The 26,676-nt window shown below is 38.2% G+C and overlaps 1 protein-coding gene across 2 annotated transcripts in view; it reads right to left on the bottom strand.

Annotated features, from left to right (window-relative positions):
* The window catches only part of LOC123878216 (ribosomal protein S6 kinase alpha-5-like), a 120,459-nt gene that overhangs the window by 51,857 nt on the left and 41,926 nt on the right, over positions 1-26,676 (bottom strand). For both annotated transcript variants that reach the window (XM_045925338.1, XM_045925340.1), the window contains exons 3-4: positions 11,665-11,798; positions 9,362-9,446 (exon numbers count right to left, since the gene is read on the bottom strand). In XM_045925338.1, the coding sequence (XP_045781294.1) occupies positions 9,362-9,446; positions 11,665-11,798 (219 nt within the window). The remainder of the gene's footprint in view (positions 1-9,361; positions 9,447-11,664; positions 11,799-26,676) is intronic.

The following is a 26,676-nucleotide window of genomic DNA, read 5'->3' as shown; positions in this document are numbered from 1 at the left end:
AAAATTGACGGATAACCTACCGCCTAACACGATGACTGCTGCATACCAAATGGTAGGTGGTTAACCAACCATACTGCAGTGCCCGTTTACCTTTAGAAAATAATTTTCCAAAATGGAATCCAGCACTTTTCGATTCAAAGGGTTATTTCTCTCCCCCATATGAAATGGGAGCCCTAACGCTAATGGTAACTAAGACATGTAAATGATTTGCTTTTAATTGTTCACTCACACACCATTACTTGAAATAAATAAGAGTACTGTTAGCAAAAACAGTTCATTTAGTACCAGAACTAGATGATGCCCGCGACTTCGTCTACATGGATTAAGATTTTTAAAAACCCCGGGGAAAAGTTTCTTCTACCACCCAAAGGGTTTTTAAGAATCTCTTGGGAAAAATTTGATTTTCAGACACAAATAATAGCCCACGTTCATCCCTAGGATGCAAGTTGTCTCTGGACCTCGTCAAAACCGGTTAAACGAATGGGCCGTGAAAAGATAGTAGACTGATAGACAGAAACAATTTCGTATTTATAATATTGAGTATTGATATGGATATAAAGAATTTACTAACAGTTTTGATACAATATTAATATATCGTATGGTGGACGCCGATTATGTTGCAAATAAAAAATCATCAGCAATAATTACCACATTAGTGTTTGAAGAAAATAATTTTCCAAGTAATATCTACAAAAATTGTTATTTGTACTACTATCGAGGGAAAATGAAAAAGTTTCAGGATTTTTGGGAATTTGTACTACTCATGGATTAAAAAAAACTGGCCACGTGCGAGTCAGACTCGCGTAATGAGGGTTCCGTACTCGGGTATTTTTTCCAACATTTTGCACGATAAATAGGAAACTATTATACATGAAAATAAAAAAAATCTGTTTTAGGATGTGTAAAGCCCCCCCCACTGATATATACCCCACTTGGTATAGTTATCTTCTTATGATATGATACCCCACTTGGTATAGTTTATTTTGAAAAATGAAACACATTTTAATTTTTTTTAAATGATGTAACCACAAATTCGCGGTTTTCAGATTTATTCCTGTACTTGTGCTATAAGACCTACCTACCTACCAAATTTCATGATTCTAGGTCAACGGGAAGTACCCTACAGGTTTCTTGACAGACACGACGGACAGACAGACAACAAAGTGATCCTATAAGGGTTCCTTTTTTCCTTTTGAAGTACGGAACCCTAAAAATCCTCTCAACAAAACCGGGGAGGGTCAATAAGTTGGGGTTTCGTAACCAAAGGGCGCCAACGGGACCCTATTACTAAGCCTCCGCTGTCCGTCCATCTGTCTATCAGAGATTTGTATCTAGTGAACCGTAATAGGTAGAAAGATGAAATTTTCACGAGATGTGTATTTCTATTGCCGCTATGACAAGAAATAACAAAATTTTCAAAATGGCCGAAATGTAAATTAAAAAAAATTGTTACAACATCTTGTACGATGGTACAGATTTCTTCGTTTGTGAGTCCGCCTTGCACATGATGGCTTTTTTTTCATAAATGTGGTTTTCTTAAGTACTTTCTCTTGTAAATTCATATTTAATTTTTCGCGTTTTGAAAAGACATTTTGTTATTCCTAAGGCGTATCTGGGTCAGAGTCTCGCTTTTAGTTGTAGCTTATTCGTGTTTCGATTCAAATCTCAATTATTCTCTCAAGTAAGTATTATATAGAAACTCAATTTACTTTTATGTTCAGTTACCTTTAAGTGCCTCGGGCGGCTATCCCAAATTCAAATTATTTATTTTTCATTTGATACAAATTACACTTTTTTACCCGACTACGGCAAAGCCAAAAGGAAGTGTTATGATTTTAGCAGTCTATGTATGTATGTAGGTTGGTATTTATGTGTGTTCCACCGTAACCCCTAAACTACTGAGCAGGTTTTGATGAATGACGTGTCAATGGATTCGTTATTATAGTCCGGGTGATATAGTACATTTTGTACGAAAAAAATCGTCTTGACGGATGTTACATCCAAAAAAGTGGGGGTCTCCAAATTTTTTTTTGCTATTGAATCGAGTGGGGTATGGAATGAAACAGGAAAAAATTCAGAATTCATAAATATAAATATAGTACAATGTTAAAATACACCGAACGGTAGAAAAACAATTTTATACTATTACAATATTATATCAATCGCTATCTTTCGGCAGTTCGCGGGTAGTATTCCGGTTTTAGTGCTGTTTAACTTTATCTTGTTACTATGAAGCGCCGCATCTAGTGTTACATTAATATCGCTGGCCATTATCAAAAAGATACAGTTTTCTCGTGAACAGGCGCAGACGGTGCGGGTGGGTGCCTAATGGATGGAGGGGCAGAGAGGGGGGTGTCCCTGACCTACAGCGGATAAATAATTTATAAGCCGTTTCCCACTAGGTATAGACGCTAGACTGTATACAGTTAACACAGTCTGGTGAACTCAGACAAATTCTGAAATTCAAATACTTTTGAAGCCTCCATAGTTTAATTCTCTTGTAGACGGACTCCCTCTATCTCTGCAGTCGTGCCTTTATGGTTGAAGATTGTGGTCTTTTCAGAGTTCCGCACGTCAAAAATAAAAGATAAAGTAAACCAGCAATAAAACCTGACTACTACCCGCGAACTGCCAGAGATAGCGATGGATATAGTAAACATTGGACTTAAGTTTTAGTCTATGGTTTTAGTTTCGTGTGGTGGGAGGCTACGGCCGTATGGCTAGTTACCACCCTACCGGCAAAGCCGTACCGCCTAGCGATTTACGGCCGTATTTACAATCATTATTAAGAGGTCTCACAGTGCGCTCGAACGCATAGTGTAGGTTCCACCAATCAGATCATTGTAAATTGACGTGATACAGTCATCTGATTGGTGGAACCTACACTGTGCGTTCGAGTTCACTATGAGACCTCATAGTAACGTTTGTGAATACGGGTTTTAGCGTTCCGGTACGATACCGTGTACAAATCAAAGGAGTATGCGCTTAATAAAATCTGTCATACCCCTTTCAGGTTAGCCCGCCTCCATCTTAGACTGTATGAAGACTACGATCTTAGAGCATCTTTTGACTTTGCTCAAACTAAGATTTAGTTAAAACGAGACAGCTAGCAATATAAGTTATAACGCTGCCCCATTTTAACAATGTCTTTTTGAGCAAAGTCAAAGCGCACTCTGGACTTCGTCTGTGTTGGTGTTAGCTGGCGGGCGTGCTCTGCCTTTTTGGTGTGTTTTTTTTGTTAAAACTGACTGGAAAGCGCTCTAAGGGGGTGCCATGCGTGTGTCGGCGAGCACCGGCGAAGACGGGATCCATACTTGTATAGTTTAATTAACTTGTTACAAATTACTACAAACTTGACATTGGCTAATCTTTGTAAAGCCAGACGAGAGAAAAAAAAGCGCACTCTATAGATTTCAACCTTAAACTACACATAAGACCCAGTAAGACCAGCTATCGATCCTGATCATAGCCTCATTCTTTTCAAGCAGATAGTTAACGCTCGAGTATAAGTTGGATCGACTAGCATCTATAGCTCAATACACGCGGTTAATATACGCCATTATGAGATTGTTCTGTCGTTACCCAACCGCTACTGAAGTGGCGTGTGGTAAAAGTCACAAGCGATTCAGTAATATTTTTTCACAAAAGGCCGTACTTTGATATCTATAGACCGTACTTTGATTTTGTTCAGACTTAAGTTGTACCTAAAACGAAACGGATTTGCTAGCAATATTAATAACGCTGCCCCGTTTTAATTATGTCTTAAGTCTGAGAAAAATCAAAGTGTGCTCTATAGATTTCATCCTTAAACTACACATAAGAGCAGCTATCGATTCTGATCATAACCTCATTCTTTTCAAGCAGATAGTTAACGCTCGAGTACAAGTTCGATCGACTAGCATCTATAGCTCAATACACGCGGTTAATATATACGCCATTATGAGATTGTTCTGTCGTTACCCAACCGCTACTGAAGTGGCGTGTGGTACAAGACATAAGCGATTTTATAAGATTTTTTCACAAAAGGCCGAGATATGTAGAGCGTCTTTTGACTTTGCTCAGACTTAGGTTGTAGTTCAAACGAGACTTAGCTAGCAATATAACGCCGCCCCGTTTTAATTATGTCTTAAGTATGAGCAAAGTCAAAGTGTGGTCTTAAAACATACTTAGACCACACATTAAAACAGCTATTGATCCTGATCATAAACTCATTATTTTCAAGCAGATAGTTAATGTTCGAGTACAAGTTCGATTGACTAGCATCTAGCTCAATACACGCGGTTAATACATCCGCCATTATGAGATTGTTGTCGTTACATTTATACGGCTGAAGTGGCGTGTGGTACAAGTCACAAGCGATTTAGTAAGAGATGTTCTCAAAAGGCTGATATCTATAAAGCGTTCAGCGTACGTCAACATTCGCGAGGATTTAGATTTATCTATGCGAACTTTACAAAACAAATTTACTGAATGTCATTCTATTTTGGCTCTCAAATCAGGTGCAATGCATAAAATGAGAATTCACTCAACATTTTTGATCTATGTGTCAACTGTCATGTTAAAAGTACGATTCTTCCTTAGATTAAGGACTAAAAAAGTACTTTTGACATGCCAATGGACCTACAAAGTAAAAATGGTTCTCAAAATGTATGCACTGTATGTCTGTCATTTGAACGCAAGCTTTTATGACTTGGGCCACAGCTTCCCACAGCGAATGCACGTGCAAGTCTAACAATAGGTTTGCGAGTTGCAACTCGCCTGGTGTTGTGGAAAAAAAGGAAAAACGAGGCGATGAGGGCGGACTAATAGAAATTTCTTGTTTAGTTAATGCTTCACTAACTTGATAAGGCCTTTGCCTAATGAGTTTTGAATAAACGCTGGATTATAATGACAACTTGGTGGTTTAGAAAATGATGCCTTAGGCGCAGTCAAAGAGAGAGCAAAAGTCATTGATGTAGGAAGAATCAGGCACTACAAGACGAAGAAGACTTCGAATTATTTATTTCTTCGACAAAAGGCTTCCGCAGCTCTGGTGAATCAATGAAGGAGAAAACAGGTTGTACAGTGCTACATTACATCCCGGGGAAGGATATAGGCTACTTTTTAACCCGGAAAATCAAGGAGTTCCTACGGGATTCATAAAATACCTAATCATCTAGTATACAAGTGTAAATTAAAAATTTATAACACCCCCGACAAGTTAAGGTTACAGTAATTAGAAAAGAGCTGATAACTTTCAAACGGCTGAACCGATTTTCTTGGATTATAGCTAAAAACATTCTCGATCAAGCGACCTTCCAAAATTAAAATCGGTTCATTAGTTTAGAAGCTGCGATGTCACAGACAGATACACGCGTCAAACTTATAACACCCCTCTTTTTGAGGGGTTAAAAATATGTAGGCAGGCGTTTGATACAAATATGACAATCTCCCTCCCTAGAACTGCACCCTCCTCCAACATGGGACGCTTAACCGAAACTGGCATAAGTGCAGCAAGAACTATCAAACAATAGGTAGGCCGCGTGAAAGAAAAAGTGCCTCGCGTCCGTCGTTCGGGTCAAGGCTTTTGCTCGGCACGAGTTGAGAAATTACTGTTTCGAGGAAATTGGAATCGTACTAGCTCAAATCTATCAGCAAAGTACGGTCAATCAAGGCACAGTTTTAATTCTAGGAACAACAAGTTTTCGAATTCCACCACCGTTTTAGAAATATAGGCAAGATTTGCGTCTTGGCAAGAAACCCAGAAGTCGGAAAGGTTACTACACCTTAGCGGTTCGTACCAGAATTCTATTTGACATTTTTTTTAATTTAGGAAAAAAATGAAATCCTACATGGACTGAAATCATCGGTACAATAAAATTAATTATTACTAGCCGATGCCCGCGACTTCGCCCGCGTGGATTTAGGTTTTTTGAAATCCCGTGGGAACTCTTTGATTTTCCGGGATAAAAAGTAGCCTATGTGCTAATCCAGGATATTATCTATCTCCATTCCAAATTTCAGCCAAATCCGTCCAGTAGTTTTTGCGTGAAGGAGTAACAAACATACACACACACACACACACACACACACACACACACACACATACAAACTTTCACCTTTATAATATTAGTGTGATAAAACTGGACACGTGTAAGACCGCGCGCGATACCAATTGTGGTTAAGTATCAAAATAAGAGATCATGTCTTACTTACCCTTGGCGTGCATTATATTGTGTAGCGGTAGGCTTTTTGATAGTACCTACTGACCACGCGTGAGAAAATAATGAAAGATCATTATTCATAATTGATGTATAAGTTTTGTTAAGGTCGGCTATTATTCCATTAGCAAGACAGCATATGCCCACGACTTCGTCCGCGTACACACTAACTTCCCCTATTTTACCCCTTAGGGATTGAATTTTCTAAAATCCTTTGTAAGCGGATGTCTACGCCATAATAGCTATCTGCATGCCAAAGGTAATCGGGCATTTTGAACCCGACTTTGCGAAAAGTTGCAGATATGAACCAAAATAGTAGGAATAAGAGTGTAGATAACCCAAATCTATACTTAGAATAAATTGGATTGATTGATTGATCTTAAATCAGTAATTTCATCGATTTTCAATATGGCGCCTTGCTGATTTAAAAAGGTTAGAAGGCGCTTTGAGCTACAATGCTTTCAACTAGAAGAATTGAGAAACACATCCTTTTTTAAGTCGGTTAAAAATAAAATAGAATGACATGTTGATATTCGAGAACGGAAGTAGTATCTATAGTATGTACATCTCATTTAGAACAAGTACAGAAGTTGCAGGGCCAATTTTATTTAAAACGCGGGCAAATGAACTCTTTCGATATTAAAAAATTAACTTCAATTGTTGAACAAACGGAACTCCGATATGCCGCAAGACGCCGGCCGTTGAAAAACGTAGCGTTCGCGATTAGCCAACGCAAGGCAACACTGGACCTACTTTGATGTGGCCTTGGCACACTGCGATATGCTGAATCTAATCGAGAATTTATCTCACTGGCTTGGTTTTGTTACTGTTCCTCAGAAGTCATGGCTCACAACCTATATGGTTTGGTAACTACAACCGCAAGACATCGCCAAGGTCTGCACCCGTACATAGTCGAAATTCCACCGACACGTACGAACCAATTTCCACATCAGTTTTCCCCTTCAATTTTATAATGGGTACCTGCAAGCCAAGAGTGTCAAAGTCAAAGTCAAAATCATTTATTCAAAGTAGGTACAATTGTACTCCTTTTGATGGTCGGAATTGTTAAACTTGTACGATATAGTGGTGATAATTAATTACGTTACTTAAAACTAAAGCTACGAGTGAATAGGAATCTTCTAGGCAAGCGCGCTCCATCTTAGGCTGCAGCATCACTTGCCAGCAGGTATGATTGCAGCCAAGCGCTAGTCTATAAATTAAAAAAAAACTGATGCTTGGCACACTTCGATCTGCTGAATCTAATTGAGAAATATCTTATTGGCTTGGTATTGTTACTGTTCCTCAGAAGTCATGGTATCCTGGTTTGTTACGGGTCTTCTCCATTTGGAAGTGTGCTGAAGGCCTAACTAGGTACGGGCTTCGATGCCTGACCCACTTACCGGGGTGGGGCGCAGGGCAAATTAGTGCCCTGGTTCTTAACCGGTATTTCACCCGCTTCCTTCCTTCCTTCTTGGCTTAGACCCTATGTTATCTTAGTAAAGTCATTACAAAATTTTCGGAAATTACACTCAAGCACAGCTGGGATGGGTCAAGATAAAATGGTAGGTACAAATCAATTTGCAAGAGCCACGTACAAATAACGAAACTGATTCGGTTTGACATTACGCCATGGTTGTGTCACAGTATGCAATAATGAGATTACCACTTGTTGATGGCGATTTCGTATTGCATGTTTGACGTCTCATGCATGGGTCAAATGATCATATCATCTGTTAGAGCGGCCGCACAGACAGATAAACTGCTCAACCTGAGCAGTTAAACGTTTAACAATGTACGCGCTCCGCTCTAGTTGTCGCTATCAACTGCTCGAGCAGTTTATTCAACTGCAATTGCTTTGTTGTGGTCAGACCGACCGCAACTGGTTCTCCAGACATAACAACAATTCTGAAGAAGATCTTTCTATTGTTACTGTATAATACTATAGAGGGTTAAGTACGCTAGAGCAATCGAGAGCAGTCAGGGTATTTGACATTTGATGCAATTGCTCGACCGCAGTAGTTCACTATGCAGTCGCAGCTTAACAGGGCTCTCTCCGTCACTCGCTTCTGCTCGCTTCATAGATTAGATTTTTCTAAAAATATGTAGTTTTAAAATTACAGGGGCTCAAAGATTTGTATGTAAATTTTTAAGACCGCGTAACTTTGAAACCGAATATTTTAACAGAAATCTGGAAAACCACAGACATAGATATTAGTTTCTAGAATATGTCTGCAAAATTTCATGGACTTTGTTCGCTTAATATTCAAATGAAATTGGAACTACGTTTGTATGGAGCGAGTGACGGAGAGAGCCCTCTTAAAGCAGTCAATCGTGACTGCTTCAAGCGCCAGTGTACGGCCGCTCTTAGGATTCTGCTATGAGTTATGACATACGCTTAACGATAATATAATGCTGTTACTTAGTAATATTTGGAGAGAAAGTTTTGAATAAACGATAGATACTAAATCGACATCGCTTTATTGTAAAACAAATTATAAATAGTCAACAAACAATACTATCCATACATAAAACATTGAGTAGTCTAACAAAAATTGAAATTGTGTAATAACAACAACTTTTATACATATATATAATATATAAAGAAACAAGAAGCAGTAGGTATATGAATCAGGTACATATTATATACGTAACATACATTATTGTGCCAATTACGTAAGTGTTCTACCCTTGACCTTTGCTCGGGAATCGAACCTACTCCTACTAACCAGTATGAACCTACTTATACTATGGAGTATGGCATACAAACGATTTCTGGTTATACTAGTTTCAAAGAAAACAAAAATTAGAGATCAACTGAAATCTGTCTGCGGTACTGTGTGGAAATATTTACATGAGATCTAAGTTCAGCAGTGGATTTCCGTCTATTTAAATAATGTAAGTATATCAATCACATCATACCATAGAAATCATCATCAACCAGTCCACTAATCACGGTCTCTTCTATTCAGAATGAGTAAGAAGGGTTCGGCCATTGTTCACTACGCTGGACAAGTGCGGATTTCACACACCTTTATTTTTATTTTATTTTATTTTTTACTTTACGACGAAAGTAGGTCGGACTCATTGCAATTCCCTCGCCCGTGGAGATGGCGCCTTAGACTATAAAATAAATACAAAAGGTGTTATTCTCTTCAACTCACCAAGTATGAGATGCAGTTTGGCGTCAGTCTGGAAGGCGTAGTGCAGTGTGACGAGGAAGGGACACGCCCGCACCGCTTCCAGGACCTACAACAAAAATATCAACATTTAAACCCCTTATTAAAACATGGATTTGACTCGCTCCAACGATGCGCGGGGCTGCAATTGCTTGTATAGTATGGAATATTATTGTAAATTTAAGAATTGAAAAGAGCAACCGCCGAGTTTCTTGCTGGTTCTTCTCCGTAGGAACGGCATTCCGAACCAGTTGTAAATCATTTGACGATACAAAAGCACTTGTAAAAGTCTATTTGAATAAAAATCTATTCTATTCTATCATAAACCCGTAGGAAATTTCACCCTCACCAGTTGGGTGCCCGGTGCACTTCGACCGCCCGTTATACAAGATCCTTTTTTCCACGCACATGCAAACTGTGGAATCAACTCCCTTCGGCGGTGTTCCTACTAGATTACAACATGGGGTTACTCAAGAGGCGGACCAACAAATTCCTGAAAGACTGGCAACGCATTAGCGGTTCCTCTGGTGCTGCGAATGTTCATGGGCGGAGGTAATCACTTTCAAGTGAATGACGTCTGCTCGTTTGCTCGCAATTTTCATTTAAAAAAAAAAGCCATCCTAGTTTTTTTTTTTCGGTGTTAGTTATTGAGGCAACATATAGAGAGGATATATCATTATTATTCGTTAAAAATATTTCAATAATACCTGCTTTTCTGAGTGATGTTTACAATATGTACACAAGTGTAAATTAAAAATTTATAAAAGCCCCGACAAGTGAAGGGGTTACAGTAACTAGAAAAGAGCTGATAACTTTCAACCGACTGAACCGATTTTCTTGGATTATAGCTAAGAACACTCTCGATCAAGCCACCGTTAAAACAAAAAAAAAAAAACACTAAATTAAAATCGGTTCATTAGTTTAGAAGCTACGATGCCACAGACAGATACACAGATACGCACGTCAAACTTATAACACCCCTCTTTTTTGGTCGGGGGTTAAAAATACTTCAATTAGACCTGCTTTTCTGAGTGATGTTTACAGTATGTACAAAATAACACCATAATACCTACAGAAGTATGTAATGTATGTATGTACTATGTATGTAATGAAGTATGTATGTATGGTATATGTAATCTTTGTAATACCTAGCAGTAGACGCGCCGCGTCTAACTCCATAGTTCACACTGGTAATTGGATTAAGCATATTTTCTTTGTTAGTAATCCCTTGTCCGTTTGTTAGTAGATATTATGTAATAAGGTGACCTAGGGTGTTATGCTACCTACTTTAGTTACAACTTACAACTTTGTTATTTTTCCTTACTCTATACTAGAATAGAATTCTTACTTTATAGAATGAATTATCATTATCATGATCAACCCATCGCCCGGCTCACTACAGAGAACGGGTCTCCTCTCAGAGTGAGAAGGATTTTGGCTATTGTTTACCACATGGCCTACGTAGTTGGGCCCTATGTTGAAGGGTCGTCGTAGTCGTAATTTATCACGAGATATAATACCGGCTTCCCACGGTGTGCGGGATATTCGGACACAGGCGGACCAGCCCGCACCGACGCATCATAGGAAGAGTATCGTCCGTGGTAGCACAGACCCGTCGCGTCGTTGTCGTCAGAGTCTTGTGTGCGGTGCGTGGCTGTCCGAGCGTGATAATCCGCATAATCACACACCGCGGGAAACCAGTATAAGGTGTCGGACTACAGAGTGTCTCTTTTTAACCCCCGACCCAAAAGAGTTATAAGTTTGACGTGTGTATCTGTGTATCTGTCTGTGGCATCGTAGCTCCTAAACTAATTAACCGATTTTAATTTAGTTTTTTTTTTGTTTGAAAGGTGGATCGAGAGTGTTCTTAGCTATAATCCAAGAAAATCGGTTCAGCCGTTTGAAAGTTATCAACACTTTTCTAGTTACTGTAACCTTCACTTGTCGCGGGTGTTATAAATTTTTAATTTACACTTGTTATATTGTGCTACTATACTCTCTGTAATCAGAGAGAGCCCTAAATGTACTATGTACATTAGTAATCCATACAACTTATTAGCCATACGAATGGCAGAGCCAAAAAACTCAGTGGGTGATAACTACTTCAACCAACCAATCAATTCAATTCGAAAACATAGTTTCGTTTGTGATTGGTTGGTGCCTCAAAATTAATAACGCCCGTAGAGTTTTTTTGGCTCTGTCATTTGTATGAGATTACAACAGAGAGCGCCCTATAATACTAACGTATTTCCATGGATAGAGTACAGTGCGCGAGATCCCTTACTTACTTGTCTTTCCGTCCGCGTGTGTTCGGCAGTCTTTAATTTCTGTACTATGGACGCTTTTTTGAGCACCTTCATTGCGTATAACTTTCCTTCGTCGACACCGCATCTTTTTCTAACTAGGAACACTTTGCCGTAAGCTGTAACAAAGAAAAGATAAATTGTAATAAAGCTGCTAAAGTATTAGGCACAGACATTAGTTTCTAGAATATGTCGGCAAAATTTCATGGACTTTGGTTGCTTAATATTCAAATGAAATTGGAACTACGATTGTATGGAGCAAGTGACGGAGAGAGCTCTGTTAAGACATGCGAGTTAGAGACTGCAACTCGACGGCTATACAATTGCAACAACAAATTGCCAGAAAACTGGTCCGTTTATGAACGTCCTAAGAGCAGATGTGAGACGGCGGTAAGTCGATATATCCGGTGACATCCGCCCGAGGCAGCCTCAAGGTGAGCTCGGGTTAAACAATATCATTATGATCACAATATTATAATAATCCATACTTAATATTATAAATGCAAAAGTGTGTCTGTCTGTCTGTTAGCTTTTCACGGCCCAACAGATTAACCGATTTTGATGTAAAGAAGTAGCTTAAATCCCGGAAATTGACATAGGCAACATTTTATCCCGGAAAATCAGAGAGTTCCCACGGGATTTTTAATAAACCTAAAACCACAACATCACACTAATATTATAAAGGAGAAAGTTTGTGTGTGTGTGTGTGTGTGTATGTGTATGTTTGTTACTCCTTCACGCAAAAACTACTGGACGGATTGGGCTGAAATTTAGAATGGAGATAGATTATACCCTGGATTAGCACATAGGCTACTTTTTATCCCGGAAAATTAAAGAGTTCCCACGTGAATTTTAAAAAACCTACATCCGCGAACGAAGTCGCGGGCATCTGCTAGTCTAATATAATAATAATAATAAATAGGTAATAATGTCCTTCCCGACCGAGTTTCAGCCACGGCGGGCAACTTAACCGATTTTAACGGATGGGCTTTTAAGAATCCCGTGGGAACTCTTTGATTTCCCAGTAAAAAAAGTAGCCTATGTCTTTCCCGGGGTGTACGCTACCTCTGTACCAAACATCAAAATCGGTTAAACTGTTGAGCCGTGAAAAGCTAGCAGACAGACAAACAGACAGACAGATGGATAGACAGACACACTTTCGCATCTATAACATTATATAGTTATACATAGTATGGCAGTATATATTATTTTGATTCATATTTAATTTGACTCATTAGATTCATATTTAACTAGCTGACGCCCGCGACTTCGTCCGCGTGGATTTAGGTTTTTCGAAATCCCGTGGGAACTCTTTGGTTTTCCAGGATAAAAAGTAGCCTATGTGCTAATCCAGGATATTATCTATCTCCATTTCGAATTTCAACCAAATCCGTCCAGTAGTTTATGCGCGAAGGAGTAACAAACATACACACACACACACACACACACACACACACACACACACACACACACACACACACACACACATACACACACACACACACACACACACACACATACAAACTTTCGCCTTTATAATATTAGTGTGATGTTACAATATAAAATATCTTTTATTTATATAATTTTAAAAAAAACTTTTTATAGTTTTTGCACTTTGTAATCTTACGCCAGTCTCGCGTAATTCGATTCGAGGTCCAATGTAAGTAAATAAGTAAGTGAATAAACAGTTATTTTTAAAGGTCTTATTTCCTTGTTAAGGTAAACGCCCACTATCACACAATGCGGTCCCTTTAGTTAAAAAGCGGCTAACTCCAAAAAGTAGTTTTTTAGTCATCTCTAACATGGGAATTTCAAAAAACTGGAATTTCTAAAAAAATGAGCCTAGATAGTATTTATGTATTGTACCTACCTTTAACTGTTCGAATGTCAATAACAAATGTTCGTTCGTTTATTTGTTCGCTTCGACCTAGAATCTAGATGGTGAATGCATCGTAGGTCGGTCATCAACCCCGTATCCCGACTTTGTAAGAAACGTACAAAAGTCTGCCAAAAAAATTATAAGCGCGGATATGGGTGTCATGGACTTGATATGTAGGCTGTTTACTTCATTGATTACTAAATGATGCCCGCAACATCGTCCGTCTGGATTTAGGTTTTTAAAAATCCCGTGGGAACTCTTTGCTTTTCCGGGATAAAATATTGCCTGTACCTTTCATATAAATCAGTTAAACGGATAGACCCTTAACTACTCCTGTAGGAAATCTTTAACTTTACAGTATAAAGAGTAGCCTATGTCCGTCCCCGGGATGTAAGTTAACTCTGTACCTTTCATTAAAATCAGTTCAGCGGTTGAGCCGCGAAAACGTAGCAGACAGGCAGGCAGACAGACAGACAGACACACTTTCGCATTTATAATATAAGTATATTTTATCATAGTATGATATTATTCGTAGAAAGCTGCGCACAATAATACGTCTATCATCTATACTAATATTATAAAGAGGAAACCTTTGTATTTTTGTATGTTTGTATTGAATAGGCTCAAAAACTACTGGACCGATTTCAAAATTTCTTTTACCATTACTTAGAGGGATTCTTCCGAATCCGTATAGGCTATATTTTATCCCGGAAAATAGATAGGATTTTTCGTGGTAGTGAAAATTGTGGAGTAAGGCGTCGAAAAAACTGCCGTACGTTAACGATTCTCGCGAACGCTGCCTAAATGGTTAGAGATGTATGGTTGACTTCTATAGAAAAGTTGTAGAACTCAATAATGCCTACAAAAAAGTCCGCAATAGTATAAACCAAACATTTATATTTTAGCCATTATAACCACTTTTCCATTAGTTTTACGATAAATTATAACTTTGACTTGCACCCGTGCGAAGCCGGGGCGGGCCGCTAGTCTTGTATATTCACAAGCCGTCGAGTATTTTTCGCGTGGGGACCAGTAATATAAAGTAAAGTTAGGTACAAGGCAAAGACATTTATAAATCAGTCGCCTCAATGTCGCCCGCCTGCAAATGGCCTTATTACCTCCACTTCAGAGAAAGACATGATGCATCAAGGTCGTCATAATATTTTGTTAACGTTTGAATAACTCTTCTTTTCGAGAATTGCGTATTATACAAGCGTGCTTGTCATTTCAAAATTAAAAATACATTCCTACGTGCTTATTTAACTTTGTTTAAATTTATTGCGCTTAAATCTCTCATGAGAGCGAAAGGAGGGAGAGAGAGAGAGCGAGAATAGAGAGAGGAGAGCGAGATGAGAGAGAAAGACAGAGAGAGAGATCTTCGTGGAGTGATTTTCTGTAAGTATTCCGTGGATGGTAGAAGGCAAAGTCGCCTCGTTGTCGTCCGCCTGCAAATGGCCTTATTTCCTCCACTTCAGAGAAAGACATGATGTACCAAGGTCGTCATAATTCGTTAACATTGGAATAACTCTTCGTTTCGAGAATTGCGCATTATACAAGCGTGCTCGTCATTTCAAAATTAAAAATACCTACGTGCTTATTTAGCTTTGTTTGAAAATTTCGCTTACAATTTGCTTCCTCGTTTCAAATACGCACTACTAGAATATGGAATGCCCTTCCGGCTTCCGTTTTTCCCGCTAGCTATAATACTGGTACCATAAAAGAAGAGTGAATAGGCACCTTCTGGGCAGGCACGCTCCACCTTAGGTTCCATCCTCTTCTGTTTGGTGTGATTGCAGTCAAACGCAAGCCCATTTAGTTAATAAAAACCGGCCAAGTACGAGTCGGACTTGCACACTAAGGATTCCGTACCACCGTTCAATTTTTTTTTTTTCAAAAAGCACAAATTCACGATTTTCGGACTGTTTCCTTACTTTTGATATAAGACGTATTGTATTACCTGTCAAATTTCATGATTCTAGGTCAACGGAAAGTACCCTTTAGGTTTCTTGACAGACACGACAGACAGACCGACAAGAAAGCGATCCTATAAGGGTTCCTTTTTTTCTATTGTGGTACGGAACCCTAAAATACGTCTCTCCATCGCCCGCTGAGTGACTCTGAGCTTATCACACTAATATTATAAAGGCGAAAGTTTGTATGTGTGTGTGTGTATGTTTGTTACTCCTCACGCAAAAACTACTCGACAGATTTGGCGGAAATTTGGAATGGAGATAGATAATACCCTGGATTAGCACATAGGCTACTTTTAATCCCGGAAAATTAAGGAGTTCCCTACGGGATTTCGATAAACCCTAAATCCACGCGGACGAAGTCACGGGCATCAGCTAGTCAAAAATAAAAATATACTCGGCATGTAAATATACTTACTTGGAGGTACATACGTGAAGATTGTTGAAGATAATGGAACTAACAACAAATATAAAAAATAATAATAGAAATGAATTACGTTAGTTACAAAGTACATACAGATTACTCGATAAAAGAGTTCAGTAAACTCTGGGAAAACATTTTCCCGACTTGTTTTTGTATAATGTGTTCACATTGTTTACTTTTCCCATGTGAATATAAATTCAAATAATTTTTTCTCAATAAATGAATTTTCTCGAACTACATTTGTGCTAATTCAAGTACTTTTTAGGGGTCTGTACCTCAAAAGGAAAAACGGAACCCTTATAGGATTACTTTGTTATCTGTCTGTCTGTCTGTTTGTCCGTCCGTCCGTCCGTCCGTCCGTCCGTCTGTCCGTCCGTACATCTGTCGTGTCTGTCAAGAGAACCTATAGAGTACTTCCCGATGACCTAGAATCATGTTTGGCAGGTGGGTAGTTCTTAAAGCATAAGTAAAGGAATAAATCCGAAAACCGTGAATTTGTGGTTACATCATTAAAAAAAAATTAAAATGTGTTTCAATTTTCAAAGTAAGATAACTATACCGAGTGGGGTATCATGTGAAAGGGCTTTACCTGTATAATCTACAAGTGTAAATTAAAAATTTATAACACCCCCGACGATCCAAAGTATTTGAGTTTTCCAAAACATCATTTTCAAATAGTTTCAAATAAATAATTATGTATTTAGGCAACGTCCATCTTGACAGCTTGACATTTGTCTATTGACATAATATTATGAACCTAACGGTTATCTAACCTTCTTTTCTACAAGAAAACTAGAAAAGAGCTGATAACTCTTAAACGGCTGAACCAATTTTTTTAGATTATAGCTAAGAACACTTTCGATCAAGCCACCTTTCAAACAAAAAAAACTAAATTAAAATCGGTTTATTCGTTTAGGCGCTACGATGCCACAGACAGATACACAGATACACAGATACACAGACACACAGATACACAGATACACAGACACACAGATACACAGATACACACGTCAAACTTATAACACCCCTCTTTTTGGGTCGGGGGTTAAAAAGGCACTTGTGTAAGTTGATAGATCAGTCAGTCAGTCAGTCACCTTTTCCTTTTATTACATTTAGATAACGGCGTGACACAATCGTGAAACTGGTATATATTGAAAGGCAACTGATAAAATGCTAATTGATTTGTCGCCGTGCGTTGACCTCGCGAAACAATGGCTGGAGGAATTATATTCACTGCATATTATTTTTCTACATATTTTACTTGGTATGATATACGTGATCACCATCGTCATCATTACGCCCGTCCTGTGTGCCTAGTGGGAGATTTTTAACCTATTCGATCGCGTAAAAGTTAACTGCATTTTGTATGGAATTGAAACAGCGCCATCTAGTGACAAGAAGATGGCGCTGTTTCAATTCCATACAAAACGCAGTTAACTTTTACGCGATCGAATAGGTTAAAAATCTCCCACTAGGCACACTGCGTAATACTGAACGCGAGTCTCCTCTCAGAATGAGAAGGATTTGGCCAAGTGCGGATTGGCAGAGTTTCTTGCTGGTTCTTCTCGGTAGGAACGGCATTCCGAACCAGTGGTAAATTATTTGACGATTCAAAAGCACTTGTAAAAGTCTATTTGAATAAAAATCTATTCTATTCTATTGATAGACTTCAATCACAACGATTTGAATTGGTTATCACGAATGTAGCGAGCTAGTGCCGAGAATGCACGAACCAGGACAGATAGGGATAGCAACAATAATATCATATTACTAGCTGATGCCCGCAGCTTCGCCCGCGTGGATTGGTCAGATCCCCTGCAGCATCAGGATTGAAGAGTTGGAATCCAATTTTTTTATGAAACAATGTCGCAAAGTTCCTCTATCGATTAAAAAAGAAATGACGCAAATCGGTTCAGAAATCTCGGAGATTTCAGTGTACAAAGGTAGAAAAACACAACTTCCTTCTTGAAAGTCGGTTAAAAAAGTAGCTTATGTTACACCCTGGTCAATCCTCTACTTGTATGTGAAAACCCCGTTAAAATCGGTTCAGCCGTTCCGAAGATTAGCCTTTTCAAACAGACAGACAGACAGACAGACAAAAATTTTAAAAACGTGTGATTCAGTTATGGTATCGTTCAAATAACCATATGACCTTAATATGTGGTAGTTATTTCGAAATTACAGACAGACACTCCAATTTTATTTATTAGTATAGATTAGGTGATCGACAGGGGATCGTCGAATAATCTTCTCTTAAAGTATATTATGGAGGACTTTCAGGATGTTTTCCTTTACCGTTAAATCAAGTTACACTTTATTGCTTACAAGTGTAAATTAAAAATTTATAACACCCCCGACAAGTGAAAGTTACAGTACCTAACTAGAAAACTTTCAAACGGCTGAACCGATTTTCTTGATTATAGCTAAGAACACTCTCGATTAAGCCTCCTTTCAAACAAAAAACCGGCCAAGTGCGAGTCAGACTCGCGCACTGAGGGTTCCGTACTCGGGTATTTTTTAATATTCGCCATAAATATTTCAAACAAACAACAACAATATCAGGGGCACAAACAAAAGGCAGTTGTCTAATACCTATCCTTAAAGTTAATCATTCGTTACAGAAAATTATTCTTTTTGAACCTTGATCACATTGAACTCTGAGAGGTCTACAAACGATATCGTAAACCCTACGCCCTTACGTACCTTTAGGCCTACGTCTGTGGGTTCAAGGACATGCTCTACAGTTCAACAAGATAAAAGTTCAACCTAAAACCACACTTATTTATAGTCGTATTCCTCATTGCTGAGGGTCGTGACTCTTTTTAGGGTCCGTATCTCAAAAGGAAAAAAGGAACCCGTATAGGATCCCTTCGTTGTCTGTCTATAAGTATCTATAGGTATTTTACTAGGGCTCTGAATAAAATACCTTTAGAAAACTAGATGAAGCCCGCGACTTCGTCCGCATGGATTTAGGTTTTTTTTATATCCCGCGGGATATTTTTGATTTTTCGGTATAAAAAGAAGTCTTCCCCGAAATGTAAGCTATCTCTGTACCAAACATCAAAATCAATTAAACTGTTGAGCCGTGAAAAACTAGCAGGCAGACAGACAGACACACTTTCGGATTTATAATATTAATATGGATGGATAATAGAGGGTGGTTGAACGTAACCTTTAAGTGTTTAATAAACTCCAACCCTCCAATTCAGGAGTCGTCACACTCTCGCCGAGTCGCGAAAGGGCAACACACCTTCAAAGGCATAGTTCAATATTCTGTTTGATTTATACTGCGATTGGCGAAAGCTATTACCTGTCAGAATTATACGACTACTACTAAAATTATACTCGTGCCTTATATAAAGTATACTTTATAAGTTTTTAACCCCCGACCCAAAAGGGGTGTTATAAGTTTGACATGTGTATCTGTGTAATTTGGTATTGTGATGGTACGGTGTGATCGTCTATACTAGTGGTTAAGATTAGGCATTATAAAGAGATAAAATAAGAAATAAACTCAGCTGAATTATAGAAACACCTAGGTATTTAAGTCATGAGTTATTTACAAGTAATTAATTGGTACAGTACGTTGGGTGAACACGTAGACTTCTCGACCAGCTAACAGGTTTACACGGATTGAATTATAAAAAATTAATGTAAAATTTCAATTCCTCAAAATAGATATAATGAGTGGAGAGATCTGCTAATTTAGAACGTCCTGTTAGTGTGGAAAATCAGTTGATACGTGTATTTGCCTTATTTAGGCCATCGGTTTGAGACCAACCGGCATTCCTCAAGCACGGGGGGAGCCCTACACTGAAATCTCAGTCTTTTAGCATTGTTATCGGGGCACAGCACTTGGACTCTCCTATTTCGCTGCGAAGCGTTTTCAATTTGCCTAGGTACGGAAACCTAGGTTCTTTTCAATGAGCTCTGGGCTCGCCCCAAAACCATGGTATTTTTGTATATTTATATATTTGTTTGATTGATTGTCAATAAATTGGCCAATTTATTAGTTCGGAGAGTCCAGCTGTATAAAGACATGACGTGTTTGCTTTGTGCCGGAATCTCGCTGCTGGTACGTCACCAATCAACCATGTACCATATAATATCAAGCAAAGGAATTACAAAGTACAGCAAAACTAGTATTTTTATCTATTCAAAAACTCGGTGATTCACAAATTCAGCTGGCGTCGGTTTTAACAGATAATGTTACCTAAAATGCTGTTTGGGAAAGATCGGTACACCATAAAAAAAAAGGTACCTACCTGCCTCGCCATCTGTCCTCCGGAGGCAGCGTGTATTCCATTGTCTCGTTCAGGGTATTTTAGTAGGTAGATGAAATTTAGCTGTTACTCGAAAGTATCCTCGACAAGGTCCCTTTAAGGTGTCTTTAGCCTGGGATTCGAACCCAGCCAACCCTATTATCTTTAGTAGTGGAGAGCATTCTTGGTATATTAGTACTAATCGTTTTGTGATAATAAAAGTATAAGGAAAAACCATCGTGAGAATTTCACATAATGGTATAAAATACCATATGATGAAGGTAAACTTGATCGAGAGTTCTCTATGAAGTCCGCGCTCAGTAGTGAGCCGGTGAAAGCTGTTCATGTTGATGAAGACGATGTTTATACCGCGGTAGCTAGTAGTTTATAGCACACCACCTTATTTTAGCTATTGAGTAATTTTTCTACCAAATCTATAATTGTAACGACAAGTGTCATTCCATCAGACTGCATTAGACTGCTAATTCAATTTTATTCCCTATTTAATGCTGAATAAGAGCTAGTATTATAAATAGGTGCACTGCTGAAAAAAAAACCTAACCTAATTTTTACTTAATAATAGGAATTGTGATTGGTAAATAGGTCATATGAGAAAATCTTAATATTGGAGCTCAAGTTAGTTCGATACATGGTTTCTTCGTATCTTTGGCTTTGTTAATATTACAATACGATAGTCTAGCCTCCAAACAAATTGAATCTCCATTATTAAATGTCTAGGAAAATGTATCTAAATATAGCAAATAAAAGATGATAGTTATACCCAAGTGCATTTATTTCTGGTAAATAATTGTTTATTTACTCATACAGTTGAGTATTTAGAAAAAAAGAAGAGAAACTGAATTTATTATTTAGACTGGGAATTAAGTAACTTTATTACATTAATTAATTCCCAGCCGAATATTTGCTTCCTAAGCCATACTAATTATTGAAAGGGAAAAGCAAATATTCAAACAAAAAAACCCTTTCGGCTTTATATAATATTATGTACACCATTTTATCTAAAATACACACATGCCCACATAATCAATAGAGATATTATCTATAATTCTTACTTCTATAATAAAGTAAATTTTAAGGACACACATTATGCGTAAATTATAATATATTCATTATTTATTCTAGATATATTTGAATCCTAGTTCCACAAAGAGAAATGTCCCATTTCTATAATTTTGGATGCAAATCTAATAGTTATACACAATATTGTAACACCTCCTAATATCCAAATAATAATATCATCTCTAATTTAGTTTGTAAAATAATTCTTTACTCAAGATTTTTGGAACTGATTTTCAAATAATCTAGTTTAAAATTAAATGTAAATTAGTACATCACCATATATCAGCTTCTGCTGGCCCGGATACACACTATTTTATTCTATTTATAATTTTTCTATTATTAACTATACAATTGCAATATATTTCTACACTTAATTAATATTCACTGTTAGGCTCTACTGCACGTTGAGCCAGACCTCAATCGAATGTCCCTCTCGGTCCCCCAGTGTAGACTTAAAACGTCCACACGGATATCTTTTGTTCACGCCCATGATCTGAAATGAAAAAAAAAACCAGCGAAATTTCGGTTTCTGATTGGTTCACTCTTGCGCACAGAATTACCCTGGCTGATGGCTAATTGGCTGAAAATAAAATGTATTTCGAACATCCCTTAATGGGCCGTACCTTTTGCTTTCTCACGCTCTTGCCTTGCCTAGACCACTCGCATAACACGTGATTACAATTTTGTACACTTGTAGAGATTTCTAAGTTAAAATTTACGACTTTTATCTAATTTATGACCGACCCTAACGCAATTTAGCTTTAGAGCAATTTATTTTGCCCTTTTGTTTTTTATACTTCCTTTCCTACAATTACTCAGAATCTTAACTAATTTATTTCTTTTCGTGCGAGATTTTTGTTTTTAAGAGCAAGGCTTCAAATTTCCGACAGTCATAAAACCGTATGACGGATGGCAAGGCCATCTCACGCTCCCCCAAAATAGATTTTTAATACACGTAGCTCCTTTTGTCCCTGCAGCTGTGCTAGTCGTTTCAAAATCTATTTTTCCCCTTATCTGTATTAGAACGCTAGTATCTGACCTCCTACGCCTATCTATTATACCCTCGGGCATGACCATAGCTATTTAACTCAGGTATCTCTTTGTTTAGTGTACCCCAAACTACCTGTTTTCTGTCCCTTTTAATACTCTAGTTTTACCTATCTTTCTATTTATCTACATAGTACCTAAACAAATGAATGGCATTGTAGTTACCCTTAACTTTACCAGTATGAACGTCTATTAATGTATATACATTATTATATGGAACTGCCCCTATTATGTACGGTCCTTCATATAAGCGCATGAATTTTTTTGTCAACTTTTTATCCGCATCTGACTTCGTAAAAGTCTTAAGTTTCACTAAATCTCCGATTTCGAATTGTATTAACTTATGATTTTTGTTATAATGTAATTGCCTACTTTCGGCCGCCTTATCTATGTTTTGTCGTGCCTGCTGTCGAATCTGTTCTAACGGTTCACCCTGTAAGTCTGTCCTCACCGATGAGTCAGTGTTGAAATCAGTCGATAGCAGAGTACGCTTTCCATATATAATCTCGTTTGGAGAATATCCCGTTGTAGTATGTATTACCTGATTATAACAATCTTCTATATCCGATAATAGATCTACCCATGAACGATGCGATTTGTCGCAATACGTCCTGAATAATCTACCTAACTCTTTATTAACCCTCTCTGTCGAATTTGGCCGCGGATTTCTAACAGATGTGTGCGTTAATTCGATACCTAGTTGGCGAATACCTAACTCGAAAACTTTTGAAGTAAAGTTCGCGCCTCTGTCTGAACATAATGTCTTAATTGTGACCTGCTTATGAAACTTTTTTACACAAGTTAAAGTAGCCTTCCCACTAGCCTGGCGTAGTGGGTATAGTCTGATTAACTTACTATAAGCATCTTGCATTACGAATATGTATTTAAAACCAAATCGTCCTGCCGGTAAAGGTCCAAAAATATCGCAAAAAACTCTCTCTCCTATTTCCTTCGCTATTACAGTTTTTATTGGCCCCGTGTGCGTCTCCAAAGCATGCTTTGACTTTTGACATGCCTCGCAAGCTCTTACAACACGACCTATTATACGAGACATATTTGGGAAATAATATTGACGTTTCATAAGAGCATAAACCTTGTATCGCCCGAAATGACCTACTTCTTCATGTATGCTAACTATCAAATCCCTTAGTATGTTCTCGGGAACATATAACCTTAAGATATCCCCTTTTATGTCTCTTCTATAAAGAATCCCTTCTTTAAGCACGTAGTACTTTGATTCAGAAGTGTCTGCTGTTTGCACGCGTCTAATTATCTCACTAGCAGTCTTGTCGCGACTTTGATAACTACCTATCTCTCTCCATCGCTCCCGCACTAATCGTCCTAATGATGTTTTAAATAGATTCATTTCAGGCCCCGTGACCTTGTTAGTTAATACATCGGTGGTCCCCTTTAAATGTCGAGACAATACGTCTGCTACAATGTTTAGTTTACCTTTCACATGTTCGACTGTGTAATTAAATCGCCCTATATAATGAACCCAACGTATCATCCTAGCGCTCAATAGTTTGCACGTCTGCAAGAATATCAGGCTTTTATGATCAGTCCTAATGACTAAATTCGCTCCTCTCAAATATGTTTCAAACTTTGACAAACTGAAAATGATGGCCCATAGTTCTTGTTCAGTGACTGTCCATTTGCGTTCTGTCTCTGTCAATGCTTTACTACAGAACCCTAATATTTGTTCTTCACCAGCTTCATTCAATTGATAGACATAACCCGAAACCCCCAAATTACTGCTATCGGTTTGTAAATAATAAGTTCCCTTAGGATCTGGGTGTACAAGAAGTATAGTGTCTATAAACAATTTCTTGACCCTTTCAAAACAATCGTTAATTTCCTCTGTCCATGACCATTTCGTATTTTGTTTTAATAGGTCACACAGTGGTTTAACCTCTTCGCTATATTTTGAAATAAATCTTCTGAAATAATTTATTAATCCCAGAAATCCTCGTAATTGTTTTATAGTCCGAGGTATAGGGAAGTCTAATATGGCTTTAACCCGTTCAGGATCCATACGTACCCCGTTAGTATTTACTATGTGTCCTAACAACTTTACCTCTACACATAAGAACCGACACTTCTCTAACCTTCCAGTTAAACCTGCGGTTTCTAATTTATCTAACACTCGATCTAAATGTTCTAAGTGTAACTTTATGTCCCCCGTAGTGAATATGACTATGTCGTCTAAATAGTTTACGCAAAACTCTCGTACTCCTACTAGGATATAATCCATTGCTCTCGAGAACCCTGCTACAGAAGTCTTTAAACCTTGAGGTAAAACATTATAAGTATACGTCTTCCCCATGAACGAGAACCCAGTATACTTCCTAGAATCTTTATGCAAAGGTATTTGAAAATAGGCATTATTCAAATCAATTAAACTGATATAATTTACTCCATGAAAGGATTGTAAAATCTCAGATGTGAGTGGAGGCGCGCCCGCGTCACCTACCATTTTCTTATTCAACTCTCGTGCGTCCAATAAGAGTCTTATTGACCCATCTCGCTTCTTAGTGAAAGTGAGAGGACTACAGTAAGGAGTCGCTTCCTGTCTGATCACGCCTAGTTTTTCTAACTCTTCTAATTCGGTTTTTACCTGTTCTCTATACGCCAAAGGTACCGGATAACTGTGTTTTACAAAAGGTGTTTCGTCTAATAGCTCAATAACGTGTTCGTACTTGTTTGTCAAACCTAAACCTTCCGTAAATACCTTACAGTGTTTGTTTAACACAGGTAGTAATAATTCCTTTTGTTCATTACTTAAGTTCGCGTCATCTAATTTTAATCCCTTAAATTTCTCATTATCTAAATTCATGTCTGATACACTTTGTTCCACTGGCCTAGAGTTTTGATTTAATATTAAATTGATCGTGGCTGCGTTCGTCTCTCCCCCTAACCTTTCGATTTTGCAGTCCGAATTCAGCCTAACACAAGACCTAACGCCCATATGTTCAATAGTCAAAGTGTGTTCACCATTACAGTTCACTATTCCTTTTACCCGCTCTAACCAATCGTATCCTAGTATCAATGACCTAGGAAGACGTCGCATAACTAGTACAGGTGCTTCAACTAAAGTACTACCTAACTGAAACTCTATTAGCACTAACCGATTTGTGCTTTCACTTCGCGATCCAAACGCGCCTTGTATTTGAATTGCTGGAATAGCGATCTCTGGCAATGTCCCATGTTCTCTTAGAATAGAGTCGTACAATTCCCTAGTTATTCCACTAATCTGACTTCCCGTATCTATGAGTGCACTCATACTTCTTCCATACAGTCTAACACATACTTCAGGTAACCTAGGTAAAGAATAATCAACACTCACATCGGTTTGTTCATCTAATTCATGATACATTGTGTACACATTCAAACCTCTCCTCATACAAGTTTCACAAGTCACGCCTAACTCATTACACTCTGTTACATTTTCAAACTGGTTTTCCAATAAGATTCCTATACTCCTAAATTCAAATTGACTACTATACTCGTTATAATCAACGCCGCCTCTTAATAACCGCTTAAGTCCCTTATCTCCGGTCCCCAAACTCTGTCCTGGCTTCCATCCACTATTAATTAAGATTCTATAGACTACACCTGTCCCTTCGTGATCTGAGGTCTTTCTGACGCCCGTGCCACACAAGAATAACTGATTTGACCTCGTTTGTGTTGGGCATTCTAGTTTTTTGATGATCCCTCCCCCACATTCTTAGACACAGTAAGATCCTCGCCCTCTTTCACGAACGTGATAGCCGGCCTAATTTGTTTAGATTCGGATACCGTAGGCCTGTTAAAGTTAACCCTAGAACCTAACCGACCACGATAGCCGCGTCCCCTCGTCGAATTTCCCCTAGCTCTCCAACTTCTTGTTGACATTGTTGCTACAATAGGTCGTCTCGATGATGACTCATTGTATCGTCTACCTCTGTAATTATTACTAACAGTACCTCTCGTAAATTGCCTAGGTTTTTCAACAATATTTTGCTCTATGTTTCGAAGAAATTTCGCTCCGTTCATGATGTTAACTTCCTCTGTTCTAGTAAACCATAATCGCTGTATATCTATAGCATAATGTCGCATAATAGAATTGACCAAATCTCTCTCACTAAACGCAATAGTTAATGACTGCATTGATTCTGCTTGCTCAGCAAAATGTTCGGACATCGACATTCCCGAATCGCTTGAATATACCGCATTAATCAATTTATATCTTATAGATTCCTGAATTTGTTCGGTCCAATAATTTCGTCTAAAATCAATCTCGAAGTCAGCGAACGTAGTCCAGCCCTTCGAATACAAGTCCATAACCTTCCGAGC

The sequence above is a fragment of the Maniola jurtina genome, chromosome 25, assembly GCF_905333055.1.
Source record: "Maniola jurtina chromosome 25, ilManJurt1.1, whole genome shotgun sequence".
Lineage (NCBI taxonomy): Eukaryota > Metazoa > Arthropoda > Insecta > Lepidoptera > Nymphalidae > Maniola > Maniola jurtina.
This window is presented reverse-complemented; position numbering and strand designations above follow the sequence as displayed.